Here is a 25,447-nt window from a genome sequence, read left to right as displayed (position 1 = left end):
GGTCATAAGTTCATTCACACACACTTCATTAATGCACTGTAAAAATATTATGCGCTATGTTTTCTATAAGGGCAATAGGGTCATTACATCCGAAATGTATAGGGTAAGATTCAAGAAACATGTATGACTCTAATACATCATATTTAGAAGTTTTGGCTCTGATCTCCAGTAGACCCAAAACCACACGATAGGTGCGTGATCCTAAGAAGAAAAAGAATTAATAGAGCAGATCTAAGAAGTTTTGAAAAACAAAAATCAGTGGCGCTACAACCTCTTTAGGTCTTGGCCACAGACTTCTGGATCTGTTTCATGATCATTTTTAAATCTAATAGGCTAGAAGGTGATCAGCCTCCAGTGCCTGACACACGCACAACTTTTTGGGTTTAAGACATTTCGCTTTTCTCACGATGTTTTCCTTCACCGTTCGAGCAAATGTTAAATGCGCACATAGAAAAAAAGTCCATTGGTACACAGTTGGGGATCGAACCTACCACCTCAGGTATGAGAGTGAGAGAGTATTTATTATAATTATCGTTATGAGCAGGACAAACATACAGTTTTTCTACTTCTACGACTTCAAAGTCAGCAACCTTAAACTCATCGCTATTATTACAAATCCGGTTCTTTAAGACTCTAAACGTCGGCGATAATGCTAATTTATTTATAGACAATATTAATAGCAAGTCTATGGCTAACTGGTCGACGATCAATATTCGACGTTTAGTGAATTTTGTATGTCGAAATCTAATAAATTTTTGACGTAAAAGTCAGACTTACCTTCTGGTTAAAAGCATAGTAGTAGCTAAAGATCGTAAAATGCATACGTAATTTTTTGGTTTTAGTTTGTATGAAGTAATTTTTTTGAAGTGATTACTTCTTATCCTCGGAACATTATGAATCTTCTAACGAAAGGTAAGTTTAATAATATAATGCGATTTATGAATTACAATCATGCAACAAGTATACCTCCACAGCGTTTAGATTTTGAATGTATATATTACTAGCTGCCCCCGCGAACTTCGTTTCTCCTTAATGTGATTTTACTTAGTCTACCTTTTTAGTACATACCAACATGGAATATTTTTATATGCTACCCCAGAGACTGTTCGGTTATCTGGAATGAAAACTTTTTAGGTTTTTCTGTGAATTTTTCTCTATATAAACCTCAAACTTCAAGTTATAAGATTTTAATATAAAAATAAAAATAGGGGTTGATCGTAGAGGGGTAAAAAGGGTTGCATGTATTTTTGTATGCTGTATCATAAAAAAATAAGAACAAAAAATTTTTATCTAAAAAATAAAAAGTTTGGGGTGGACCCACCCTTAGCATTTAGAGGTTTGAAAGATAGATAGTAGCCGATTCTCAGACTTACTGAATATGCACAAAAAATTTCATCAAAATCGGTCAAGCGGTTTCGGAGGAGTATGGCAACGAAAACTGTGACACGAGAATTTTATAAATTAGATATATCTTTGGCGTTACTGCTTCGACATATATTTAATATATATATACATTTCCTTACATTATCATATTAATATACATACAATTTAAGTAACAACCTAAGCTATTCTCAAGTTAAACAATTTCAATATTAAATATGTTGTTAAACTTAGATTAGTTTAAGTATTTTTTATTAAACGCGCCTACTGGACACCCATATGCGTGATGCGGGTGCGTTGCCGGCCTTTGAGGGAGGATTATTTTGTTGTAAATAATTGGAACACACTACTGTCTTTGTCGTTTTTTTCATCTATATTTATATATATGAAAATTACCCTAATTTTGTTATGAAGTCACAATTGTATTTATGCACTCACATTTACGATGTTATGTAATGACAATCGCGATTTTTGTAAACATAAATCCTTCTTACTCCAACTGTAACATCCATTTTTATACACTGTTGTATGTCGGGTTCAAAAACCGTACGCACAGTGCACGCAATACAAGGACATCTTAGCCTTTTCATAAAGGTGAAAAAAATGTAATATAAAATCCACACATCTCAGTTCGCTGTGAATTTTTACCTCCTTCGCCCGACAGTAGTGCGTGTGTATCGCGAGTCGAACGGTGAAAATGAAAATCGTGTTGTTTTTAATAATATTTGTGCATGGAAGTTATGGTGTTATTTTTAGACTCAATGGTAAGGAGATTTAAGTTCAATTTTCATTAATTAATTTTTTGATATACGCATTTAATTATTTCTTCTACGCAGTACGTTCCTACGAACGCTGTAATTATTAGCAAGAAATACAAAATCATGAATATAAAATAAATAAATAAATCAGCGGCGCTACAACCTCTTTAGGTCTTGACCTCAGATTTCTGAATCTGTTTCATGATCATTTTTAAATCTAATAGGCAAGTAGGTGATTAGCCTCCAGTGCCTGACACACGCCGTCGACTCTTGGGTCTAAGACATGTCGGTTTCCTCACGATGTTTTCCTTCACCGTTCGAGCAAATGTTAAATGCGCACATAGAAAGAAAGTCCATTGGTGCACAGCCGGGGATCGAACCTACGACCTCAGGTATGAAAGTCGCAAGCTGAAGCCACTAGGCCAACACTGCTCATGAATATACAATACTTTAATTATATTAATACTTAAATATTTATTTATTTTTAAATATTATTTTGAAACATTAAATTGGAAAAAGACCGTTATTTTCTGTAAATTACTTAGTATAGAGTAGTACTCATAATACGTTTTTCAATATATTTAAGAAGCAATAGCCTTAATATTAATGAATAATTTGTACCATATAGGGTAAGATATTTGTTTCTCATTGAAAACATTACAACATTCACTTACATAATACCTTCAGTTTATAAATTAATTGTGTATTATTGAGTATTTTTTTATTCTGTATGTGTGTAGTAACCAATCAAGACACAAAACCTATTAAATAATAATAAACAATTCTAATTTGTAAGTATTATAATATAACATCGAAACTTCTGTTATCTTTTGCATGTCTTTAGTATTTTTTTATTCAGATTTTTTACTTAATACATCGTAATTAAAGCGGCATATTCTCTGTGATATTTCTTTTTTAATTCTAGCACTATCTCGTAAGAATATGTTCTAGTATTTTCTTTAATAACAGGTTTTTAATAAATTGTTAACATATTTTATGAATTAAGTCTTAAGTGACTAGTAGACTAATGTTAGTCTCGATCAAGTCACTAAAGCTGGTTGTTAAAACTTATCTGTAGCACATTTCTCCCGTTGTTTAATTGATCATTTACAGGCAAGGTCAGCCCAGCCTACCTGACTCGCGGTCAATGGTTAACATTCAGGACGAGATATGCGCTAAGACTTTCATACTCTATTATCCAATACGTTTTTGAAAATACACATCTAAGGAAAATTCAGTGCTAGCCACCATTAAGCAAATAATTCATTATTGAGGTGAAATATAGTTCTGATATGTATGCATAGATGGCGCTGGACTTTGATAAAGCTTTGATTTTTAATAACTTTGTGACGAATTGTGTATCGATAATTTAATACATTCAGTAGAGAACTGTGATATTTGATAATTTAAATTGCTCAAATTTTTTTCTACATATTTTCATCACTTGACAATGTTGTACCACGCAATAATGTGGTGGCGCATGCCTTTTAACCATATAGAAATTAATTAAAACATCAAGATTTGTGAAAAAAATGAAAGAAGGTACAAATTTTTGGCCCTTAACTTAGCCTTACCTAACTCGATCACAAACGCCACTTAGAATAAAAAAAACCTAACCTAATGTAATTCACTGGGAACTGAGGCAATATCATTTACATCATGCATGTAATATTATCAGTTTTTTTTTTAGTGGAGCAGTGTTGGTCTAGTGGCTTCAGTGTGCGACTATCATACCTGATGTCCTAGGTTCCATCCCCGGCTGTGCACCAAATGGACTTCTTGCTATGTGAAGGAAAACATCGTGAGGAAATCGACATGTCTTAGACCTAAAAAGTTGACGGCGTGTGTCAGGCACTGGAGGCTGATCACCTAATGCCTATTAGATTAGAAAAAAATGATCATGAAACAGATTCAGAAATCGGAGCCCTAAAGAACTTGTAGCGCCACTGATTTATTTATTTATTTTTTAAGGGGTCCATAGCCATGCGCCCCCTTAATATTACATACAAGTCGTAAATAACGATAAAAAACAATTTGCAGCTATTTTAAGGTGGAGCCGTGATTCGATAAATTTACCACGATTTTTTTACCATTAACATAACTTATTATTAAACATTTTATGATAGTGACAACTTATGCATAGGTTATAAAACTTATGAACTAATAAAACAAACAGAAATTAATTAACACACAACTTAGGAATATAATAATTACAAATATAATAATAGTATTAGAATTATTACAAATATAATAATAGTATTAGAATTATTACAAATATAATAATAGTAGTAAGAATTAGTCAAATAAACTAGTATAAAAATTAGGAGTAGTGCGACGTGTGGATTAACAAAAAACTAACCTTGACTCATTAAGGGATCTTAAATTGTAAGTGACACTTTTGTTACATATAAAGAATATAAGTGTAGTCGACCTATTGGACATTATCGGAAACGAGAATGTTATATTATAATTTATGAGAGTGGGAAAAACTAAAGGGCTCATTTTGGCTTCAAGTGTGCGATGATTGCTAACATTTGGTTTGCGCTTCACATGTATCTTAATGTTAAGATCATAGGATAGTATTTTGTTTTTGCATCCCAATTTTTTTGACATAGTACCTTTACATATTAATGTATAATAATAATAAGTTCAAAAAAACTTTTACATTTCAAATTAATTAAATTAAAAGTCCTTTTTTTTAAAGACAATTCACACCAATTGACCTAGTCTTTTTGCTGAGCTGGTTAAGCTTGTGTTATGGGTACTAGGCAACGGACATACATATTATAGATAGATAGACATATAAATACATATTTAAACACCTAAGCACAACACCAAATGTTCATCACATCGATATTTGACTCAGCGGGGGATCGAACCCATGGATTCGCAGTCAGGGGTACTAACGACTAGACCAATGGGTCGTCAAACTATAGAACTGTACCAAAAAACACAAGCCCTATGAAAAATACGTGCGTAATACACGGATCGGTTCTGGATTTGATGTAAAATTGATTCGGGTTAAGTCGCTAACCACCTATGTTAAAAGAAACTCATGTGTTGTATTGCTGACTCAGTGCCGGAAAATATCTATACCTATTAGATATTTTACACCGCGGATTTTAGGCGTTTTTTCCCCAAGTTAAAATGTCCTTAGTTCCTTGTACTACTGGACATCAAATATGTAAATTCTATTGGATATCGTGCAGATACTTAATTCCATAACTAAACAATAATTTATTCAGAGTACCTCATTTAAATTAAAATATCAGTTTTTTTAATTTTATGTTAAGAAGTAATTTATTTAAATATTTATCTTTATTTTATGGCTTTCTGTATCTATGTGAATGTGAACATTATATATATATCAAATATAGGTAAAACTGGCTTTACACGTCCCTCACTGAGAGTATGAGATAGTCAAGTCACTACAGCCTTGCGATTCTGTAACTTACTTTTCGAACTCTCACAGCGGTTTTCGCAGCGGCGGTCGCGCTCAAATCAGTCGTAAAGCAGATATTTTACGATTTGGCATACTGATAAGGAGGGAGCTTGTAGTTTATTGTTTATCAGAATGCCAAAGCGCGACCGCCGCTGTGAGAGTTCGAAAAGTGAGTTACAGAATCGCAAGATAATATTTTTTCTAGGAGGGTATGCCCTTTAATTTAAAATCGTAAACGTAAATAAATCATTAAAGCTTTTTTAAATTTGACGATTATTTAAATGATCCTAATCCTTGGGATTGATTTGTTTCAGTTCAAACAATTTGTATGACTCAAAACTTGGCGATTAAAAAGAGTGGCGGCGAGTTAATTTTCAGTTCTTCTTTCCGCTCTACGCCCTTGACATACGAACTGGTAGAACTGGTAGTTTGAACACAAGATAAAATTCTATTAGTATGGTGTGTTAGTAAAGCTCAGCACAGGGTTTAGTCACACTCCTAGACTCATAATAAATAATATAAAAATATTACACTTTTTAATGGAATATTTTTATAAATTAATTCTAATTGTTTTGTTTATTACGAGATAAATTGTTTTGTGCTTAATAAGGCGTTTAATTGTTATTAGACTTGATTTAATTAGAAACATTTTGATGAATCATATATGCCTGCTGACCTCACAATAATTGGGAGAATAAAATTGGTCAAAGATGTCTATTATTTTCATTAGAAAATAATGAATTATCATTATTTCCAAATACACAATCTAAAAATAAACGGTAGATTATAGAGAGTAGTAGTAAATTAATGGAAGGATATATTAAGTATTTAAAATCACTGGCTGGATCAATCACATCATTTATAAAAACTTAGTTTAATTGCCCTACTTTCACATATATAGTTCTCATCTGTCTTTTACTCACAGCGTAAACTTGATTTGACAGAAAGAGATGAAACAGTACTTTAGTTAAAACAGTGCAATTAGGTTTAGTTTTTATGAGGTTTGTCTTGCCTTTCCTAGAGAAATAACTAAATCTAACTGATCCAGCCGGAGCCAGCGACTTACAAAAGACCTTCAAAACTAATTCAATTTCATTGGAATCTATGTTATAAATAAAGAATGTGGTCAAGAAGAAATCGGTTTGCTATTTTATAAACTTAAGCTAATTTTAAACAAATAATAATCTTTATATATATAATTCTTCTGTGAGTGTGTATGTCTGAACTTCTCTCAAACGACTGGACCGATTTTGATGAAATTTTTTGTGTGTGTTCAAGGGGATCTGGGAATGGTTTAGATTCACAAATCAGCCCGGCAGATGGCGCTGCAGTCGGTACTTTCATACTTTGTTTAATATCCTAATCGCTTGAAATATCACGCAGGACAACGTCTGTGGGGTCCACTAGTAATAATATAGAACAGCATTAGGCTGTACATAAATATATTACAATTAAAAACACCAAAACGTTATATACCTGTGGGTTTTAAAAATAAAATAAAAATTATGATGCCGCCAAAATTGAAAAGGTTTAGTTCAAAAAAGTATATTTCATTGCAATATTTTTGCTACAAATATACAGCAGTCTAATTAAATATAAATAAATTATGTCAGAGACCCATTAATCAATAATTATGAAACCATATAAAACCTCCAAACTTCTTATATTTATAGCGCCAAGAACTTAATGTTTCGTGTACTCGCTTTCAAGGTGCAAAGCGTGTATGCATAAGTGAGTATATATTACTACTACTTCTACCTAATTGTAAGTGCGTACGAGCTGTGTTTAACTTACTAACCGTACTTTTTATACATATAAAACACACAAAAAAGCGCATGCGTACAAAGTACATAATGTGTCAGAAGTGAAACTTCATTGGGAGTTTTAACTCTTGTTCATATTTATACAAATCTAAAACTAGATTTCCGAGACTTAGAGGGAGGGAAAAAGGAAGATATGTTATGAATTTAAATGTCATTAAAATCGAAAATTAATACAAATAATAAATTTTTTAAATTTATTTCCTCGATAATAAAGACACGGAACATTTTAATTTACAATTCGTTATTTGAGATTTCAATAAATTATTTTGCATAAAATACTAATACAGTCAAACCTGGGTAAGTGAGAACTGGATAAGTGATAAAACTCTATAAGTGAGTGTAATAGCCAGGACCCGTCATTTTAAGCTCCCAAAACCTCTATTAGCATATATAAACAGAAACCTGTAATATTGTACACAACAATTAATGACAAAACAAATTACAAATTTAACATGTGCTATTATATGACTCATTCTTAACTTTCGTGGAACTTCCTACCATTGTTTTTGTAGTGTTTTCTCGTCAATATTACCTACCTATTCCATTTCGTGGAACAAAATAACGTTGTTATTTTATCTCATTCTTTTCGAATGGACACGTGTGCCTGTGTACCGTCCTGTTTGTCATGAAATTTGCTAGAAAAGCATGGTACTTAGTCAGTGACGTTACTGTCAAAAACTGCTTCAAGAAAGCTGGGTTTTGGAAAAGTACAGATGAGCAAGACCTGCCAGAGGAAAATGATGTTGAAGTTGGACCTAGCAACGAGGAATGGACTAAGCTTGTGTCTCACGAATCCAATATGTTAACGCCGAGCTTCGAAGATTTCGTTCAAATTGACGACGACGTAACTACCGCTGGAGAACAAACCGACGACGATATCGTTAAGAATTGTGTGAACACCTGTATTGCTGGAAATGACAGTGAAGTCGAGGCACAGATTCCGGAAACAGAAAAAAAGATCATTCCAACGAAGCTAGCTTTAAATGCGTTGGAGACAGTCCATCAGTACTTTGAATACACGGCGGTTGTTGATCAAGCAATATTCGACAAAATTTATGAGTTAGAGAAACACATAAAAAATACAAAAACAGAAACCCAAACGAACTTGACGGATTTTTATAAGTGTAAATAAGTATACACATTACACACTATTAAAAATATATATGTAGGTACATAATATGTTGCGCAAATTGTGCACATAATTTTATCATATTACATATTTACTACATTCGTACTTGCTGTGACTTGTTATTGCTGTGTACCTCTAGGTATAAGAGAGAAACGCTACCCATGTACCTGTATTAGCGAGAAACTCGGGTTAGTGAGAAACCTCTATAAGCGAGAATGAGATTGTGGTCCCTTGAAATCTCGCTTATCCAGGTTTGACTGTATTTCATAAATTCTCTTTACGAAAATTTTATTTTAAAAATAGAATTTCTTTATGGTAATTCACGACAAAAACGCTGCACATCTCCGTGACGTTCCGTAAAATTTTTACCCTCATGCGTTTCACTTAAAAAATAGGACACTTGAAAACACAAACCAGTAATGAAACACAAAACAAAAAGCAAGTCCTTACATAGCATGTAATTTGACTAGTCAAGTGTGTCTTCATCTATGGTGACAAAAAATAAAACTTGTCATTTAGTTGGTATATTACGCATACTCTGATGTTTGGTCTAAGATCCGGCTACAGGATTAGTGCGCTCATCAGTTATTTGCCTATATTATATATATATATACTAAGGTGCCTATCAAAATTTGGCCGCTAGTATTATTAATGAAATTATTTTGAATTGATTTTTGGGAAAACATTTCGTTCACTTGTTAAATAAAATATCGTCTAAATCACGGCAATTAAAATCTTTATGTAGATTTTAAAAAAACACGCGTGCCGTTGCCCCTCTGGCCGCACTTCTTCGTAGCCAGTTGAAAACAGGGGATTACGATACATTTATACGTTCATAACGTACATTTATTAATTATATATCAATTTGAAGCTAATTTTTTTCTATTAATTATCGTATATGGGTGCCTAGTTTAATCTGGCCGCAAATAAGGGTTACCTGCTGTTAAAGATGATACATATTTAAGGTAGAGTGAAAGAGAGTTAACGCATAACATCATTTGTCAGACGTGAAGGAAGTGAAGCGTTTTTAAGACAGAAATCATATATGTATGTATAAAGAAATGTATCAGTCGTATGCTCTATTGGTCGTAGGTGATTCACATAGCATTTTTTTTAAACATAAATCGTAATGTATAATTTCCATTAACAAATATATCCTTACCAGAAAGTAAACTAAATTAAATCGCAGTTGAACAGTAGACCTACACAAATGTTCATGAACTTTAAGAGGTGAACGAACTCAAATCCTAGAACCGGGAGTATTTGCATGTTTCTATTACTCCAATGTAACGGACACTAAAAGAGCCTTGATTTTATCTGTGGCACGAGTTCCGGTATAGCCGAAAATTGTTTTGCTCTTTAAAAGAAAAAAAATTCCTAAAGGGCAATTTGATTTCGTCATGGTCGAAAAAACTTTAATTACACCAAATTAAAGCCCACATGAACCAATAACTATAACATGGTTTTCCTCAATTCGTTGATTTTGAAGAAGAGGAAGTTTTTTATATTTATTGCCGCCTATACGAAGTTTGATGAATTTTATTTGAATTAGAATTTTTAGACAATCTTTTCCTCTACACCAAATAGCTGAAAGACAAATAATACAATAAATGTTTAAAGAAACTGGAATGTTTTAGATTCAATGTACGACCGAATGCCTCCACTCCACAAGATGGACAACTATGAAGGGTGCTTGGAAAATAGCACAAACCGGTACTGCCTTGTACACTTCACGCTAGTGTCAGAGGAACCAAATGACCTTTTGTATATGATCCAGGTACCTACATCAAATCTTTTATTAATGGGCTAAAAACAAGGAAATTATCGCTTCGATTATCCAGTATTTTTCTGTAACTTATCTACTATTCGCATTCCTTTAGAACGCACAAATTATTGAAGATTCCGCTTTAGTACTTGAAAGTCCAATATTGTAAATACATTTGTTTTTACTTCAAATACTTATCCTAGAATTAATTAGTATACGGTCATAATAATATACCGTTTGAGCGAGCGCAACTATAAAAATTCCCGCCTGCGTCGATTACTGGTGCCAAAACAGTTAGCGCCTTTCAGATACGTTTGGCGCGCTTTATCACTGACAATAAATTATAGATTTGTGTGTTATTTATTTTAATTTATTTTCCTTTTTTGTGTCGTAACTGTTAATAGACGGTGCAAAGAGATTAATTATAGGTTTATAAAAGTTTCTGTCTAAACTCTTATGTTTTTTAAGTTGTAACAGAAATAAAGACTCTTTATATACTACATATACCATATACTATTTGGTGAATCTTACTTTACTTGCATGGTCGTAACATAAACCCAGTAATAGACATTACCGCATCTTGTTTTTATTTTCAGGAATACTCAATGAAAGTAACTACACATTTAAACTATACCTATCTGAGATATGGGATGTGCCTCAAACATAAGTGTGATAATTATAAAGGGGATAAAAGTATCACTTCAAGAGATCACCTGGGGACATGTCTAAACGATACGTTTTCGAAAAACTACGGATTAAAAACAGTGATCACAGACGTTTCTTGCAATGCAATTCAACATGAGAGGTTAATGAACTTCGATATGGGAGATGTGGGTGTTGCAATGGCAGTATTTTTATTATTAGCGTTAAATATTATTGGAAGTATATATGACGCTTTTACTATAAATGAAAAGCATCAAGGTAAGTTAGAACAAAATGTTTTGACAATTCATGAACACTAAACAATCCTTTAAATTTTTTTTTATATTAAATAATTTAAATTAAATATGTATTTCAGATCAAAAGTTCCTTTTGTGTTTCTCAATACGCCACAACTGGAAGAGGCTAACTTCATGTACAGACGTTGGCGATGAAATGAGCCGGTTTCAGATTTTGTATAGCATAAGGTTGGTTACTATAATACTTCAGTATAACGAAATCAATTGTATCACGTGAATACAGGCTATCCACTTTCTTGATACGACGTGATTAAGACGACTAAAGCTCTTGAGTTATCGAAGTTTCTGTGCCGTATCTCGGACACACAATCATAGTGCCAAAACATACTAGTATTAGACTACGTACTAGTATTGTAGAAAATTAACTCAGCATAATATAAACTATTAGCCATGATTGTTGCATAGGCTAAATTGTAATTCATACAAAGCTTTCCGTTTTGTGGACTATCGGTGGAAATCAAACATATCCCAAAACTATTTGCTTTATTTTACGATATTTTTCATTTCAGATCATTAATTATTATAGGAGTGATATCGTCACATATTTTAGTACCCTTTCTTCTCATAGGAAAGGAAACGAAAGGGATGGAAGACGTAAGTTTTATTAGTTTGTTTTTAAACTATATGTCTGTTCGTTAGCTGTCATATTCTGATCTCTTTATTTTAATTTATTTATTGTTTTACTAGACTTACAATATTATTATAACTTTGTAATTAGCTTACCAGATTTAAGTTGGCGTCTTGTAGACAGTACCACTACAGCTGGTGCTTTTCTGCCACAGCGTTAAGGCAATACAGCGAGGTAATATACGCATTAAGGGTAATCTGTCACAAGGTCCAAAGTTTTGATTCAATTTTTAATTTTTTGTTTTGTTATTTATTAACTTTGTTTCTTCCTCAATATCGTTAACATCATTGTATGGAGAGATAACTTTCTATTAAATAAAACACTGTTTTGACCGGATTGAAGTTATGTATTATTATAAATTTACAACTATTTAACATAATTTTAAATTTATCCGACGTTTCGCGTGCTTTACAGCGTGCGTGGTCACGGTGACGTCGATCGGAAACGTCGGATAAATTTAAAATTATGTTAAATAGTTGTAAATTTATAATAATACATAACTTCAATCCGGTCAAAACAGTGTTTTATTTAAATGAGTTATGTTAATCAAAGACAATACTATAACTTTCTATTGTTTTCAGGCCTACCTGAATCCAATTCAAGCGATGTTTCTAAGTGGGCCATTACTGATACAAACATACTTTGTGATGTCAGGCTTTCTGTTAGCCTACAAAATGCAAATACATTTCAAAAGGAACAATGTGAACTTATTCTTTTTACCACGCCTGATATTCTTCCGTTGGTTGAGGTGCGTAACTGCGTAAATATGTTAAGAAGTCCTTATGGTAGGGGAGCCCACGATGCTAAATGGGGATTTACTCGAGCGTCGTAGAGACCTATTGGGATGCAAAGCTTAGATAAAAAGAAGAAAAAAATGTTATATGATAAATTCCTTTTCATCGGTGGGGGAAGCGGCTATAGATTGTTAAATATGTAAAAAAAAACTGTTGCATGGACATCCTCGAGCGCGTCAGATATTGATAGCATCTATGCCCTACGTATTTTTAATAATTTACGTATGTTAATCTGATCGTTTGCATGATGCGGGTGGTTGTATTTAAGGGTTGAAAATTAAAAAAAAAAAAAAATTATCGAGCGCGTCAGATTTTCTAAGGGAGTGTTAAGTGCACCAAAAAAAAGCTCTCATTCACTAATCTGACGATTTCGATGGGACGCAAACCCACAGCCATTTTCTTAATTTGCAAAAAAAAATCGCAATTTTGAAATACTCAAGCGCGTCAGATTAAGATATATGTGGTTCATCTTTATGTTCTAAACGTACTGTCTCATAATCTGACGATTATCTAGAGGGATTCGCCTGATCTGACAAAAAAAAAATAGAAAAACGGTTCACCTACAGGGCCATCCCTGCAACTTCCCGCTAATTCCATTCCTGGGCGCTTAAAATTGATATTTTGAGCTCGCTGAGTTCAAAGAAATAACATTTCTATGCATTTGAGCTCTCCCAGCTCGAAAGTCTGATAGAAGTTTCATAGAACACTATTTTTGGAATTTTCAAACCGCAATAACTTTTGAATGGATCAAGCAATTTTTACGCGGTTGGCGGCATTCGACGCAGTTTTATCATCCTCATAAATAATTTTGCAATTTTAATTGATCGAACCACAAATTACGGAGTAATCCCGAAAAAACACTTTTTCGGGTTTCTTTCGTGTACGATATCTCTCGAACGAATCAACCGCTTTTGACCAGCTTGGTGGCGATCGACGTGGTTTTTCAAGCTCAAAGGCGGATTAGTTTTTGAAGTTGATCGATAAAGAAACCACTTTAAAAAAAAATATTTCTTATTTTTTTAAGATTTTTCAAAATTTCTCAAAATCTATCGGTCCGAATCGGTTCAAATTCACAGGAAATGTAGTTTTGAGGGAAATGTTTAGAACGCCGTTTAGTAGATTCCGATCGGTTTAAGGAAATGTAGGCATCACGCAGCTGCACGCATTTAACTTTATCGACGAATTTTTGTTATTTCGGCTTGCGGAAATCGTCAGATTATATATTTTTCATTATTCTTGAATTATTTCCTACAAAATAAAAAAAAAATTAGCTACGCTCGAGAATGTCGAGATGACGTTTTTTTTTTACAACTTTGTTGCCCTCCCCTTTTTTTCCGTCACTCTCAAATTGTCAGATTAGTGGAATATACACTTTTTAGGATGTAATTAACTCACCCTACCTTAATCTGACGCGCTCGGGAATTTCTGATGGTCAATTTTTTTTTACTAAACTGATTCTGTCTCCTTCACGTGCGGCTTTATATATGGGCCTCATATTTTGTGGAGGTACTTAACCGGGTACAAGGTATCCCCCTATATATTAATCTGCCGCGCTTGAGTAAATCCCGAAATCCCCTCTTGGGCTCCCCTACCATTACAAAAATTAATTGTAAATGAATACATTACGAAGGGCAGTGAGCGTTTACATTCATATTCAATGAATTTTCTGTACATTTTTTGTTGGAAGTTGTGAGATTTTATATAACCTTCCTCGATAAATTGAATATGCGCAAAATAAACAGGTTGTATTCTTTGTACTATACATTATTACGATATTTTTTTTAATAAAATGGGGACGAAAGTGTCAGGAGGATCATCTGAATTTTGTGAAACCGCCGGCCCATATACACAGAAGGCTCGCAATAATCGCTTTTAATAACATCAACGACAAAATAGTCAGGCAATTAGGCAAATAAATTATATACTTTAGTTGTTTAGTTAGAAACGCATGTGATGAACAGAACAACAGATGATGGGTTCAATTCCTGACTTCTAAAAGGAAAATACAAACGCTAAATTTCTCAGCCTCATTCATAGTCAACTAGTGAACTGTGGAATCGAATCCCGGTGGGGGTTCTCTGAGAGATACGACCTCCAATTGTTCATAGTAAGAGTTTACTCCTCCCTCAAAGGCCGGCAGCGCACTCACTAAAAATGTGTGTCCTGCTGCCATGACTGCCCTTTTTGGGCATCCCGTAGGGTCTTTTGCCCCCCTATTCTATAAAAAAGAATCCGTTAATTAAAAAAGATTTAGATTTAAGTTATTAAGTTGTAATTACTAACATAGTTATGGAACCTTGTTTGTGTATTATTATTAATTAATTATCAAAACTTCTGATTGCAATTACGTTAGTAATTCATAATTAATTAAATACTAAACGAGTGATAAAATAAACGTGGGATTCCGCCCATTGTTATGATTATTTTTTCCACTCTCATATGTATCGTCAGAACCTTAATCTTAAATTTAATCTATCTTTCTGTAGTTAGTTTTAGTTGGTCACAGGACTTATACTGTACTTTTTCCTCATAGTTAAAATGGCCATGCGGTAAAATTAAGTCTATTATTTTTAACAACTAATAAGTTAAGAATTTTATCTATCTTTCCGTAGTTAGTTTTAGTTGGTCACAGGACTTATATTGTACTTTTTCCTCATTGTGAAAATGGCCATACGGTAAAATTAAGTCTATTATTTTTAACAACTAATAAGTTAAGAATTTTATCTATCTTTCCGTAGTTAGTTTTAGTTGGTCACAGGACTTATATTGTACTTTTTCCTCATTGTTAAAATGGCCATACGGTAAAATTAAGACTATTATTTTTAACAACTAATAAGTTAGGATAAGTTAGGTAAGTTTCCTAATGAAAATCATCCAAATAAGAACTCTTCCGATGTGGAAAAGGGAAGTCACTCGGTAGCTTCTAGGCCATTAGCGCATGCTGCCAGCCCCACCATTTATAAAAATAATTGAATAAGTTTATTATTTCAGATTAACGCCTCCATATGCAGTACTGCTAGCTTTTATGGCCACATGGTTGAGATTTTTCAAAACGGGCCCATTTTGGGAGGTTAGTACAAAGCTTGCGAACGGTTAAACAAAGAAGGTGTATGTATGCGATATTGTTGGAATTGGACATGATTGCAGTATGGTGATCTGTTTTAGCTTATTATGTGTATTAATTTATTTATTAATTTCTCGCCGACTAAAATCCATATCAAATTAAATCCGATAACATTTTATGGAACTGCAGTAGCTTCATAAAAATTCGATTCAGGTGTTTTCGAGATGGATATCCACACATGTATAATAACATACGCTTTGCAGAGCATGCACCTAGGTAAAGAATGTTAATAGTTTTTTAATATTTAGTATTTAAACTTTAATTTCTAAAAAAATATTTATATGTAGATTGTAGGTATATGTCGCAGCCAACTAGCTTAATAAGCCGTTCAATTAGCAGCCTAGCCTTTTTACTAAGCAGCGCCGTTTAACTAGAGGCTTGAAAGGTATTCAGCCGTAGCGTTTGTAACAATATTTAATAAACTGGCTGGGTAATGCTAAGGGCAATCGTACGATGTGGCAGAAATAAAAGAGATGAAATATCTGTAATCAAATATATATATTTAAAAATTAAATTGATTCAGTCAATCACAGCTAAATTCACATTATTATTGTCACTACACTCTTCCACTGTACTTGTTTTTTTTCTATTAAATTAACTAAATGAACTAAATCAAAATTAACAGTCAACAAGCAAGACAAGTAATGAAACGTCATCGATCCAAGTAACTAGCTGTTTGATCAACTGGATGAACATCTTTCAGGCCGATAGTTAAACGTCGCTGTTTAGTTAAGAGGCTAGGATGTTGATTGAACGGCTATTTAATCTAGTTGGCTGCGACATATATATGTACTATAATAGTATTCAGGGTGCTATGCTTCCCTAAGTAAATTTGTACGCGCTCGCGGCACTACTATTTTCTAACCTTATCAAACATATCTTTATTTACTAATATTTGGCAATGAGCAAATATCGAAATAACTAAATGTATGGCCGTCACGCGGCTCGATTGAATTCTTAAAGGAAAGTCAAACATTCAAATCCGATGAGGAAAAAGCTTACATTTCTAAGGGAAAACCCACGATCGTGTTGAAGTGCGTTAACCTTTCTTTTAAATTCTTCAGATCTCGGCTGGCGTGGAGGTAGCTGATTGTAGGAATCGATGGTGGTTTAATTTACTTTACATTAACAACTATATATATCACTCACAGTGCATGCCGCACAGCTGGTAAGATTAGTCAAAGTAATTAATAAAAAAAACAGTTTCATAAAACTATTAGTCTAATTACAATTTGACAGAATGAGATGAAAGAGTCTATAAATTAATGCAACTTTAATATTAGTATTTAACATGTCTGGTAATAATTAATGCAATATTCAAAAAAAAACCTTGTGTCTCACCAAGCGGAGAGAAGGAACATTTTGTTCGCATTAAACTTGCAGCTTACTTATAATTGACCACACAAATAAAATCATTGAAAACACAATTAATTGAAATTGAAGACATAACGGATTCGCAGAACACGTATCTTCGTTTGCAATTTGCAATAGAAACAAATATATTACGTCTATTAGTTGAAGATCATCTTTTCCTAGTTAGCAAGAGCTACTCTGGCCAAAGCAGCTCGCTTACGTCTCAATGTCAGTCAGGTTAACACCGAGATTCCATTCAAAAAAAGGAAAACGATCATTTTTGTATCCTTAACGCACCGTTGATTTTTGTTTTTAACTGCCGATTTCCACCCAATGTTTTCCTTAAAGCCGTAGGATACTAAATACCCGAAAACCCGTATCAAGCTACAGATTTAGAAATAATCCAACGTTATCTTTCAGGTATATAGCAGCTGACATGCAGCTGTACGTCCTAGGTGCAGTACTGTGTCTTATACTTAGATATATCAAGAGACCAACACGGATTTTACTGCCGCTGTTTCTTGTCGGTCTTTTGGTGCCAGCAGTCCACACTTATCTGCAGGATTTAGACCCAATGCTTCTATTAAAACCGACGTAAGTATTGTTTGGATAATACATAAGGTTCTTCAGGTTATCGCGGCTTGTTGAGACAGTGATGACGATGCAATGGTCTATTTTAAATTTCTCTACTGGGATTTGACTTAGAGAACTCCAAAACTCTGTAATCCAAAAGTCACATTGTATATATAAGTAAATTGGAGTTGATTTGATGTGATTTAGTAAATTCTAGATATTTACCTTGTAAAAAACTAGTTTAATAAATAATATTTCTGTCAGTCCCTAAAGTATCTCTGACCTCTACAATAGTAGGAATGTCAACAATATGATTGCTTATGACAAACAAGTTATCGATTTGGGAGACCATAAAATATTATTAGAAGACAAATCTTTTTTTGTTTTTCTCATTCAATATTACTGATTCCTTTCTTAATAGACTGCAAAACAGCAAGGGCAATAATAAAAATGGTTTATCTAATACTGAATAGTTTTAGTTAAACCATTTTTATTATTGCCCTATAATCGCACCGTCAAGGCACGACCTGGAGGTTGGAGCAACAAATACAGGTGACTGTAGACCGTAACGGCCTACAGGACATGGTAATAAACCACAGACCGTGCCTAGAACGGTTCTGCGACAAAATTGTTAAATACATTAAGGCGGCAAACAAAACTGAAAGAACGGGGCTCGCCCATGAATATTGTAAATAATAATATGACTGATGTATCTCGCGAGACGCGTAACACACCATTCGTGAACTAGTTTATTGTAATTAATATATTGTATCTTTTTTTTTGAAAATTTTGAGAAATTGAAAAAGTCCCTGGGAGTACTATTAATAGAAAAAAAAATTAATTTATCTTTACAGAGGATGCGCTACCTTCTTCGATAGTGATAAAACATACAACGAGGTGTACAAAAGAGGCCACACGAATATGGTCAGTTTTATAATCGGATTAAGCACGGGATACATGCTTATGAATATTTGGAAGACAAAAGTTGAATCTATCAAAAGATATAAGGTAGGTCACAATCAGCTTTAATCATAAACGTACCTTTATATCAACTGTGGTCATTTAGACTTCTAAAGAGACTCTAGAATTGTAAACCTCCTCGGTTTACAATTGGACGCATTTTTTTAAATATATGGTAATGTTTTTTTGCGCATACGTTCGTGATCTGAATTTTGAAGCAAATCGTTTTTGTGAGAGAATTTAATGGACTTAAAGAGAATCTTAATTATCTATCTTGTATTAACGTTTAATTCATTTCGGAAAAATTATGGTTTAAAGTCACGCAGGTTACGCAAAAATTACTAAACCTGTTAGAGCACTTGTTTACATAAAATATACTACAATACAATATTATGAAATTGAAATATAAAAAGAACAAATCATTATTGAATTTCATTGATATTTCCAACTAGCTGTCCCCGCGAACGTCCTTTCGCCTTATTAATATTTTGTCAGAGTTATAGGAATGAATAAATAAAAATTACTCGAATTATCCAGCCATCTTCGATTTCTTAGCAACACATTTTGCTATTGATTTTTATCGATAATAATTATTTTAGACTAACAATCCGAAGGAGTCTAATTCGACATTATTCTTTACTGTCTTAAAGCTCGGCTCATTCAAAGCAATAATTACTTTTAAGTTTATTCAGTCGGTTATATTTTCGAGGAATTAAAAGAGCCTATATAGCCTCGACCAAATTAATGTTCATTTTAGTCACGTTTTATTATATAATGGCAAACAAAACTTATTTGCCATTTAATAATTTGCTTAGGTCAATGCGGAATTTCATTATTTAAATAAAACTGGTATATATTACGCGTGTTAATCGTTATTGAATTGTAGATTACGAAAATGTTCCGGAATTTCGCATCGGAAACGTATTTTTTATTGCGTATTAAGAATCATCAAGCCCGATTTTCCTGAAATTTTGTAGACAGTATAAAGTGGTAAGTGGTAGTACTACTTTATACAAACTAGTTACAATATATTGTATAATGTGGTACTACTGGTGGTGCTTTTACAAGTTTGCGTAGATTAAAATTCAATCTAGGAGTTACTTTCAGTCTTTTTAAAGTTCTTGTTCTTTGGCGTACAAGATAATAATCTTTTTAAATTTTTTATCTTTCGCCTTATTTAACGTTTGTAGAAAAAACGACACTAACAATAGAAAAAAGGTATTTAATACATTGAAAGTTTTATTATAACGAACTATCTAGTTATATGATGTTTATTTAAATATCACAAAAAAAATACTCTACATAATTAAAGAAATGGACATTTTTTATTTTAAAATGTTGACTATGCTAACTTAAGGGTTTTTTGTGACGGTGTGCGCGCGCATCGTAAAAATTTACTCTCAACATTTTTCCCTAACGCGCCAAAAGAAGAATAACTTCAAAATACACAATATATAACATCAAATCCTATTGATCGCTACTGATTCACCCACTGGTGAAAGAACATGAGACAGAGGTTATTTCACCAGTGCTATCAGTCACTCCCTTTCCTAGTGAGAGTGCTATGCTGATGCTGATTGAATTAATCAAATAGATTTGGTCTAGCCGTCTGCGCGTTTTGCGCTTAGCTACATATTATGCGTTTTTATTAGGATTTACTTACGCGGGTTTTTTGCAAATTGACCACTACACAGCACAGTAAATTGACGTCATATGATGTTTTCGCGGGCATTTTTAAAATCTTTAGTCTATGCTCTGTATACTTTATACTCTGTAAGCTTTAAAGCCTCAAGAAAATAAAATAAAAATAATAGGGTACCTTTTCTCTATTATTTGAACTTTGTGTGTATGTACCTAATTAGCAATATAAATACTGGTATATTGACGAATCCTTTTATTTTTAGAAATATTTCTTCCTACTATGGTTTATTATTCCCATCGGAGCAGTCTTCATGTATATTGGAGGTTCGGTGTTCTACAGGGACGCTCCCCGGGACTCGATTTATGTACGAACAATATTTGCGATGATTTCAAGACCTTTTATGGGATTTTTGGCAGCCTTCTTCATGTTAGGAATGATTTTGAAAATTGAAAGTAAGTAGTATTTAGTTTTAATGTAAACATATTTATAAATACTACATTTAGGGTTACACTCTATAGATCTTAGCCCCATATTGAATGTATTTTTTTTTGTTAATTTTATTGTATAGAAAAGTAGATACGTACGTAGTCAACTTTTTGGTATGAGCCATGTTGCGCATAGAATAATCAAGTCATTAACTATAGATTAGTGTATATGCACCGTAAAGACCTCATTTGTCTCTTTTCAACAAAGCGTAAACACAATTTGACGGAAAGAGACGAAAAGGTAATGTACATAAATGTAATTACTGTTTTTAGGAATATAAGTGCAGCAACATTAGCATTTGCTAATGTCTTGTAAGCAATAGGTGTTTTTGGTTAGATTCGTTATATTTGACAACTAGTTTAAACTAGTTTATTTTCCATATTTAAACAAATCCAACATACACGCACAACTGGTTGAACGAGTTTCCCTATCTGCGCACAAGAATCAAAACAAACATTATCTAAAGTAATCTGTTAACTGTAAGGACGTGCAACTATTTCATACTAATAATTACTATCTAAAACATTACTTTATTTAATAAAATTAAAAGGGCTTTAAAACAAACTACACTTTATAAGGCCAGAAAAATAAATTACAAAATTAAAATGTGTCCGATGGCGACGTGCATAAAAGACCGAGTTTATTACGCCGGCTTTTTCTCTCCGCCTACACCCTGTCTTCTTTGCCGATAAGAAGGGATGTCTACCGAAACAAATTTAATGACGTGGAATAACTGATACCTGTATGTTATAAAAATGAATCAATGGCGCTACAACCTTTTTAGGTCTGGGCCTCAGATTTATATCTGTTTCATGATCATTTGGTAATCTAATAGACAAGTAGGTGATCAGCCTTCTGTGCCTGATGCACGCCGTTGACTTTTTGGGTCTATAGCAATCCGGTTTCCTCACGATGTTTTCTTCACCGTTCGAGCGAATGTTAAATGCGCACATAGAAAGAAAGTCTATTGGTGCACAGCCGGGGATCGAACCTACGACCTCAAGGATGAGAGTCGCACACTGAAGCCACTAGGCCAACACTGCTTTTAACACACTCTTATATTCCATAATAAACATATCTTTAAGTTCTCATGAAAATAAAATTGTAATTCAAATAACTAAGATCCAAAAATTGGTCGAAAACCGGAGTTGAACGCACGAGGAAGTTCTCGACTATTAGGCTTATTGGAATTTGATAACATTTGACTAAAGATAACCTTGGCGTAAAATATCTGTTTATAGTTTACCTCATCACCTTAACGACCTTTGAATTTGATTTTTTGCCTCTTATTTTATAAAAAATATTGAACATATGTGTTAGGTGCTTGAGATTTAATTAAATTGATACTTATTTTAGGTGGGAATTTTAATATTTTATTGGTTTTAGGTCTGAAAATAAATGAGGATATATTAAAGGATCGCAGTATCATACATACTTGGCGGCATCGAGTGAAAGGTATATTTGATAACAAAATTATTTTTATTAATTTATATTATCACGCCTTTTTCACGAAGGGGTAGGCAGACACAAAGGTTCGTTACTTGCTACGGTCCTAACTCCTAACATACATTTCTCGCTTCATCTACTTTTCATTGAACTTCCCCCTTCTCTAGTACCTCCTGGATTTGGTATGTACGATAAGGCCTACCCAACTCGACTCCATCAGCCAGGGTTGTCTTCTGTAACCTGCTTGTTAACTGCAACCTAAGCATTCCCTTTCGCATCCTTATCATTACGTCCTCTTTAACCCACACTGCTCACGTGTCTCACTATTATTTACACACTCACACAGAAACACTAACCCACACACACACTCTCGCACCCACCATCCCACACACACTCTCTCTCTCACACACACTCACTCACTCACTTCCTAACGCTCTCATTTGGACGGCATTTATTATACTCTAATTCTTTCACTATCTATATTTTTATTAATATCATATGACTTATGTTATCATATGACTATGTTAAATAATAATTGTTTTGTATACGCACGGAATGCAAAAGCAAAGGTATATCATATGGTGTTTGTTCATAAATCCTCTGATTTCCAGAATTACTCCGCGTGATTATGAATTGGGATGGCTGGATGATACCTGGGAAATTGTCCTATTGCGTATACTTAATACACTTCCCTATCATCAGGATTACCACGGCGGTGATCACTACACTAATTCCTTCATCGCCGCTTTATATTGTGAGTAGTATTAACAATTATCTTATAAGATTGTTAAAGTCGTACTAGTCGGTCAATAAATATCGAATGGTAGTTTTACTAATTATTTAATCTCAAGAGCTGCCACTAAGATGTAATGCGTCAACGGCGTGCGTCAGGCACGAGAGGCTGATCACCAACTTGCCTATTAGATTAACAAATGATCATGAAACATCTGAGGCCCAGAACTAAAAAGGTTTTAGCGCCACTGATTTATTTTAATTTTATTTATCATGTAAAACATTTTTCTTTCAGATAGCAGCGTTGATTGTTCTCACTGTGGTGTCCTTCATCTTAGCAGTTCCTATATCCTTAATGGTGGAGATTCCATTTATACGTCTCATCAAGGAATTCTCTAGAAATACGCCAAAGAGTGGAGACGGAATAACCACACGACTTTGAAAGAAAGGAAGTTGATAATGTTTCAGAATATTTGCGGAGTCTCTATTCACTAAATATGGAAGACGGTTTAAAAGTGACTTTGTTTCATGTCACTTTCATGAATATTTTTAAGGCAAGTGGGTTAGTGTTCGTAAACCGAATTGTTTCCAGCAGACACAACCACCACCGCGAGCGTAAAATTAAGGAGACAGTATGGTTTTGATGATTTAGTTAGTAATATTTATTTATAATCAGTGGTTGCGTCAATATATAAGATGCTAAAAGTGTGTTTGTAAAAACTATATATGGTGTATTGTTTGTCTCTTCAAAATGACATCCTTAATGTACCGTCAATGATTTTATTAAGATTTTGGTTTAAGTGGAGAATCACAAGGCAAGTGCCTATATAGTGTAAGAGTATGAGTCAAAGTCTAGAATTAGCATGAATTTCGCCATATATCCATACATAAGAAAAGTATGTGGCACTGTATTAGATTTTGTCTTGATACATTTGACATGTACTCGTATCCATTTTAACTCTGGCCCCAAATAATCTAGCTTTGGATTCAAGGCGCATTCGAGTACCAGAAAAAGAAACTTTAAGGTTAGAAAATACTGTTATTAACGAGTAATACGCTAAACGTGTCTAATATATTCTTTAATAATAAGACAGTATTATAAGTTATTAGATAAATGAAAACCTACAGTGATTCTATGCATTTTGTTTAGGTAATTTATTAGATATATTATCTGTACTCCTGACATAATGTTAAGTTACCCCGAGATCGCAAGATATATCGAAATTGCAAACATTGGTGTAGCGGTGCTGTATTCAATGAAGTCTAGATTGCCAAGACATAGCAACGACAAGATTTTTTTTAACTCTTTTAACAAAACGTTGCGGAAGATGAAATTACAATTAAATTATGAGACAAATATTAATTGATATGTACAAATTGCGTTAAAATTGTACTTAGTAATCATTGTTCAGTAACGTTTATCAACGAGTTTTAAGTGCTGCCAAATGTATTTATTTTTACGAATATGCTCCAAATGTTTTCTCAATGGTTTGATTAATGTTCGTAGTACCACAATTTTTTTGATGCGCGAACTAGATATTGTCATTAGTTGTAAGATCGTTTGTCGTCATGCTGGACGCCTGGTGTATCGTTTGTATTTCCACCACACTATAAACACCTAATTTAAAAACTATGTATGTATAGATATAGGCATTGTTTACTACGAGTAACATACAATCAAAACTACAGTTTAGAACCCACATTAGCCTAGCAAAACAAACAAATACCTGAAGTTTGCGCGAGATGAGACAGACGATAAAGTGTTTCGAAGAACAAAAATGAAGTAAACGCCAAATGTTTAAATAACTCGTAAAATATACAATATTTAATAAAATCGCTTGTGAGAGCTCACGGCCAATCTAATGTGCTACTAACTAAATCTAATTCAGTTAATTTTGGCTTCCTAATACTCGCCATGATTGAACAAAATTCGACAAAAGTTAGAGGTGATTTTATGTTTATTTTAGTATCGAGTAATTTATATTGTATTGTGATTTTAATTAAAGTCAACCATTGAAATTGTAGGATCACTACATATTTATTGTTTTTATTTCAAGCATCATATAATTAGAAAAAATCAAATCTACGATGAGTGATTTGGGTTAGTGCCCGCTTTTAAGAACGTTAAATGATGGATCGGAATGGATTTTGATTAAAATGTATTTTATTTATTATTTCTAGTTTATATATTATGTTTCAATTATCATAATAACATATCACAATTTGAAATATAAAGCTAGTCGATATTTTGTATGCTTACATCATTTATATTAATTTGCTAGTTATGGTAATTTTTATGATAAAGCATGTTTTAATGCGATGTATCCTGTGTGTTTAGAATATTAACATAAACAAATTGATTATCAATTTAAAGTATTTTTACTTATGATCCCAACCCATTCCTGCAAAATAAAAATAAATAAATCAGTGGCGCTACAATCTTTTTAGTTCTG

At 33.2% G+C, this 25,447-nt stretch overlaps 1 protein-coding gene across 1 annotated transcript; it reads left to right on the top strand.

Moving 5' to 3' along the window:
- The first annotated feature begins 1,999 nt into the window (after window positions 1–1,999).
- LOC125057302 (nose resistant to fluoxetine protein 6-like) lies at window positions 2,000–25,361 on the top strand. The gene is made up of 14 exons (XM_047660916.1): window positions 2,000–2,144; window positions 10,170–10,309; window positions 10,894–11,218; window positions 11,316–11,424; window positions 11,766–11,850; window positions 12,466–12,632; window positions 15,670–15,748; window positions 16,867–16,970; window positions 17,576–17,749; window positions 18,583–18,736; window positions 20,593–20,782; window positions 22,203–22,271; window positions 22,874–23,016; window positions 23,290–25,361. Exons 1-14 carry the CDS (start codon window positions 2,078–2,080, stop codon window positions 23,434–23,436), a joined length of 1,953 nt encoding a protein of 650 aa, XP_047516872.1. The 5' UTR covers window positions 2,000–2,077; the 3' UTR covers window positions 23,437–25,361.
- The last annotated feature ends 86 nt before the right edge of the window (window positions 25,362–25,447 follow it).

This window comes from Pieris napi, chromosome 16, assembly GCF_905475465.1.
Source record: "Pieris napi chromosome 16, ilPieNapi1.2, whole genome shotgun sequence".
Taxonomy (NCBI): Eukaryota; Metazoa; Arthropoda; class Insecta; order Lepidoptera; family Pieridae; genus Pieris; species Pieris napi.
Note: the sequence above shows the minus strand (reverse complement) of the source record. Positions and strands in the feature narration are given on the sequence as shown.

Excerpts from the sequence above, each read along its gene's own strand:
- LOC125057302 (XM_047660916.1), top strand. The coding sequence starts at position 2,078 with ATGAAAATCGTGTTGTTTTTAATAATATTTGTGCATGGAAGTTATGGT. Across the intron at positions 17,750-18,582 it reads ATGCTTCTATTAAAACCGAC|AGGATGCGCTACCTTCTTCG; the intron begins GTAAGTATTGTT and ends TTATCTTTACAG. Across the intron at positions 23,017-23,289 it reads CTTCATCGCCGCTTTATATT|ATAGCAGCGTTGATTGTTCT; the intron begins GTGAGTAGTATT and ends TTTTTCTTTCAG.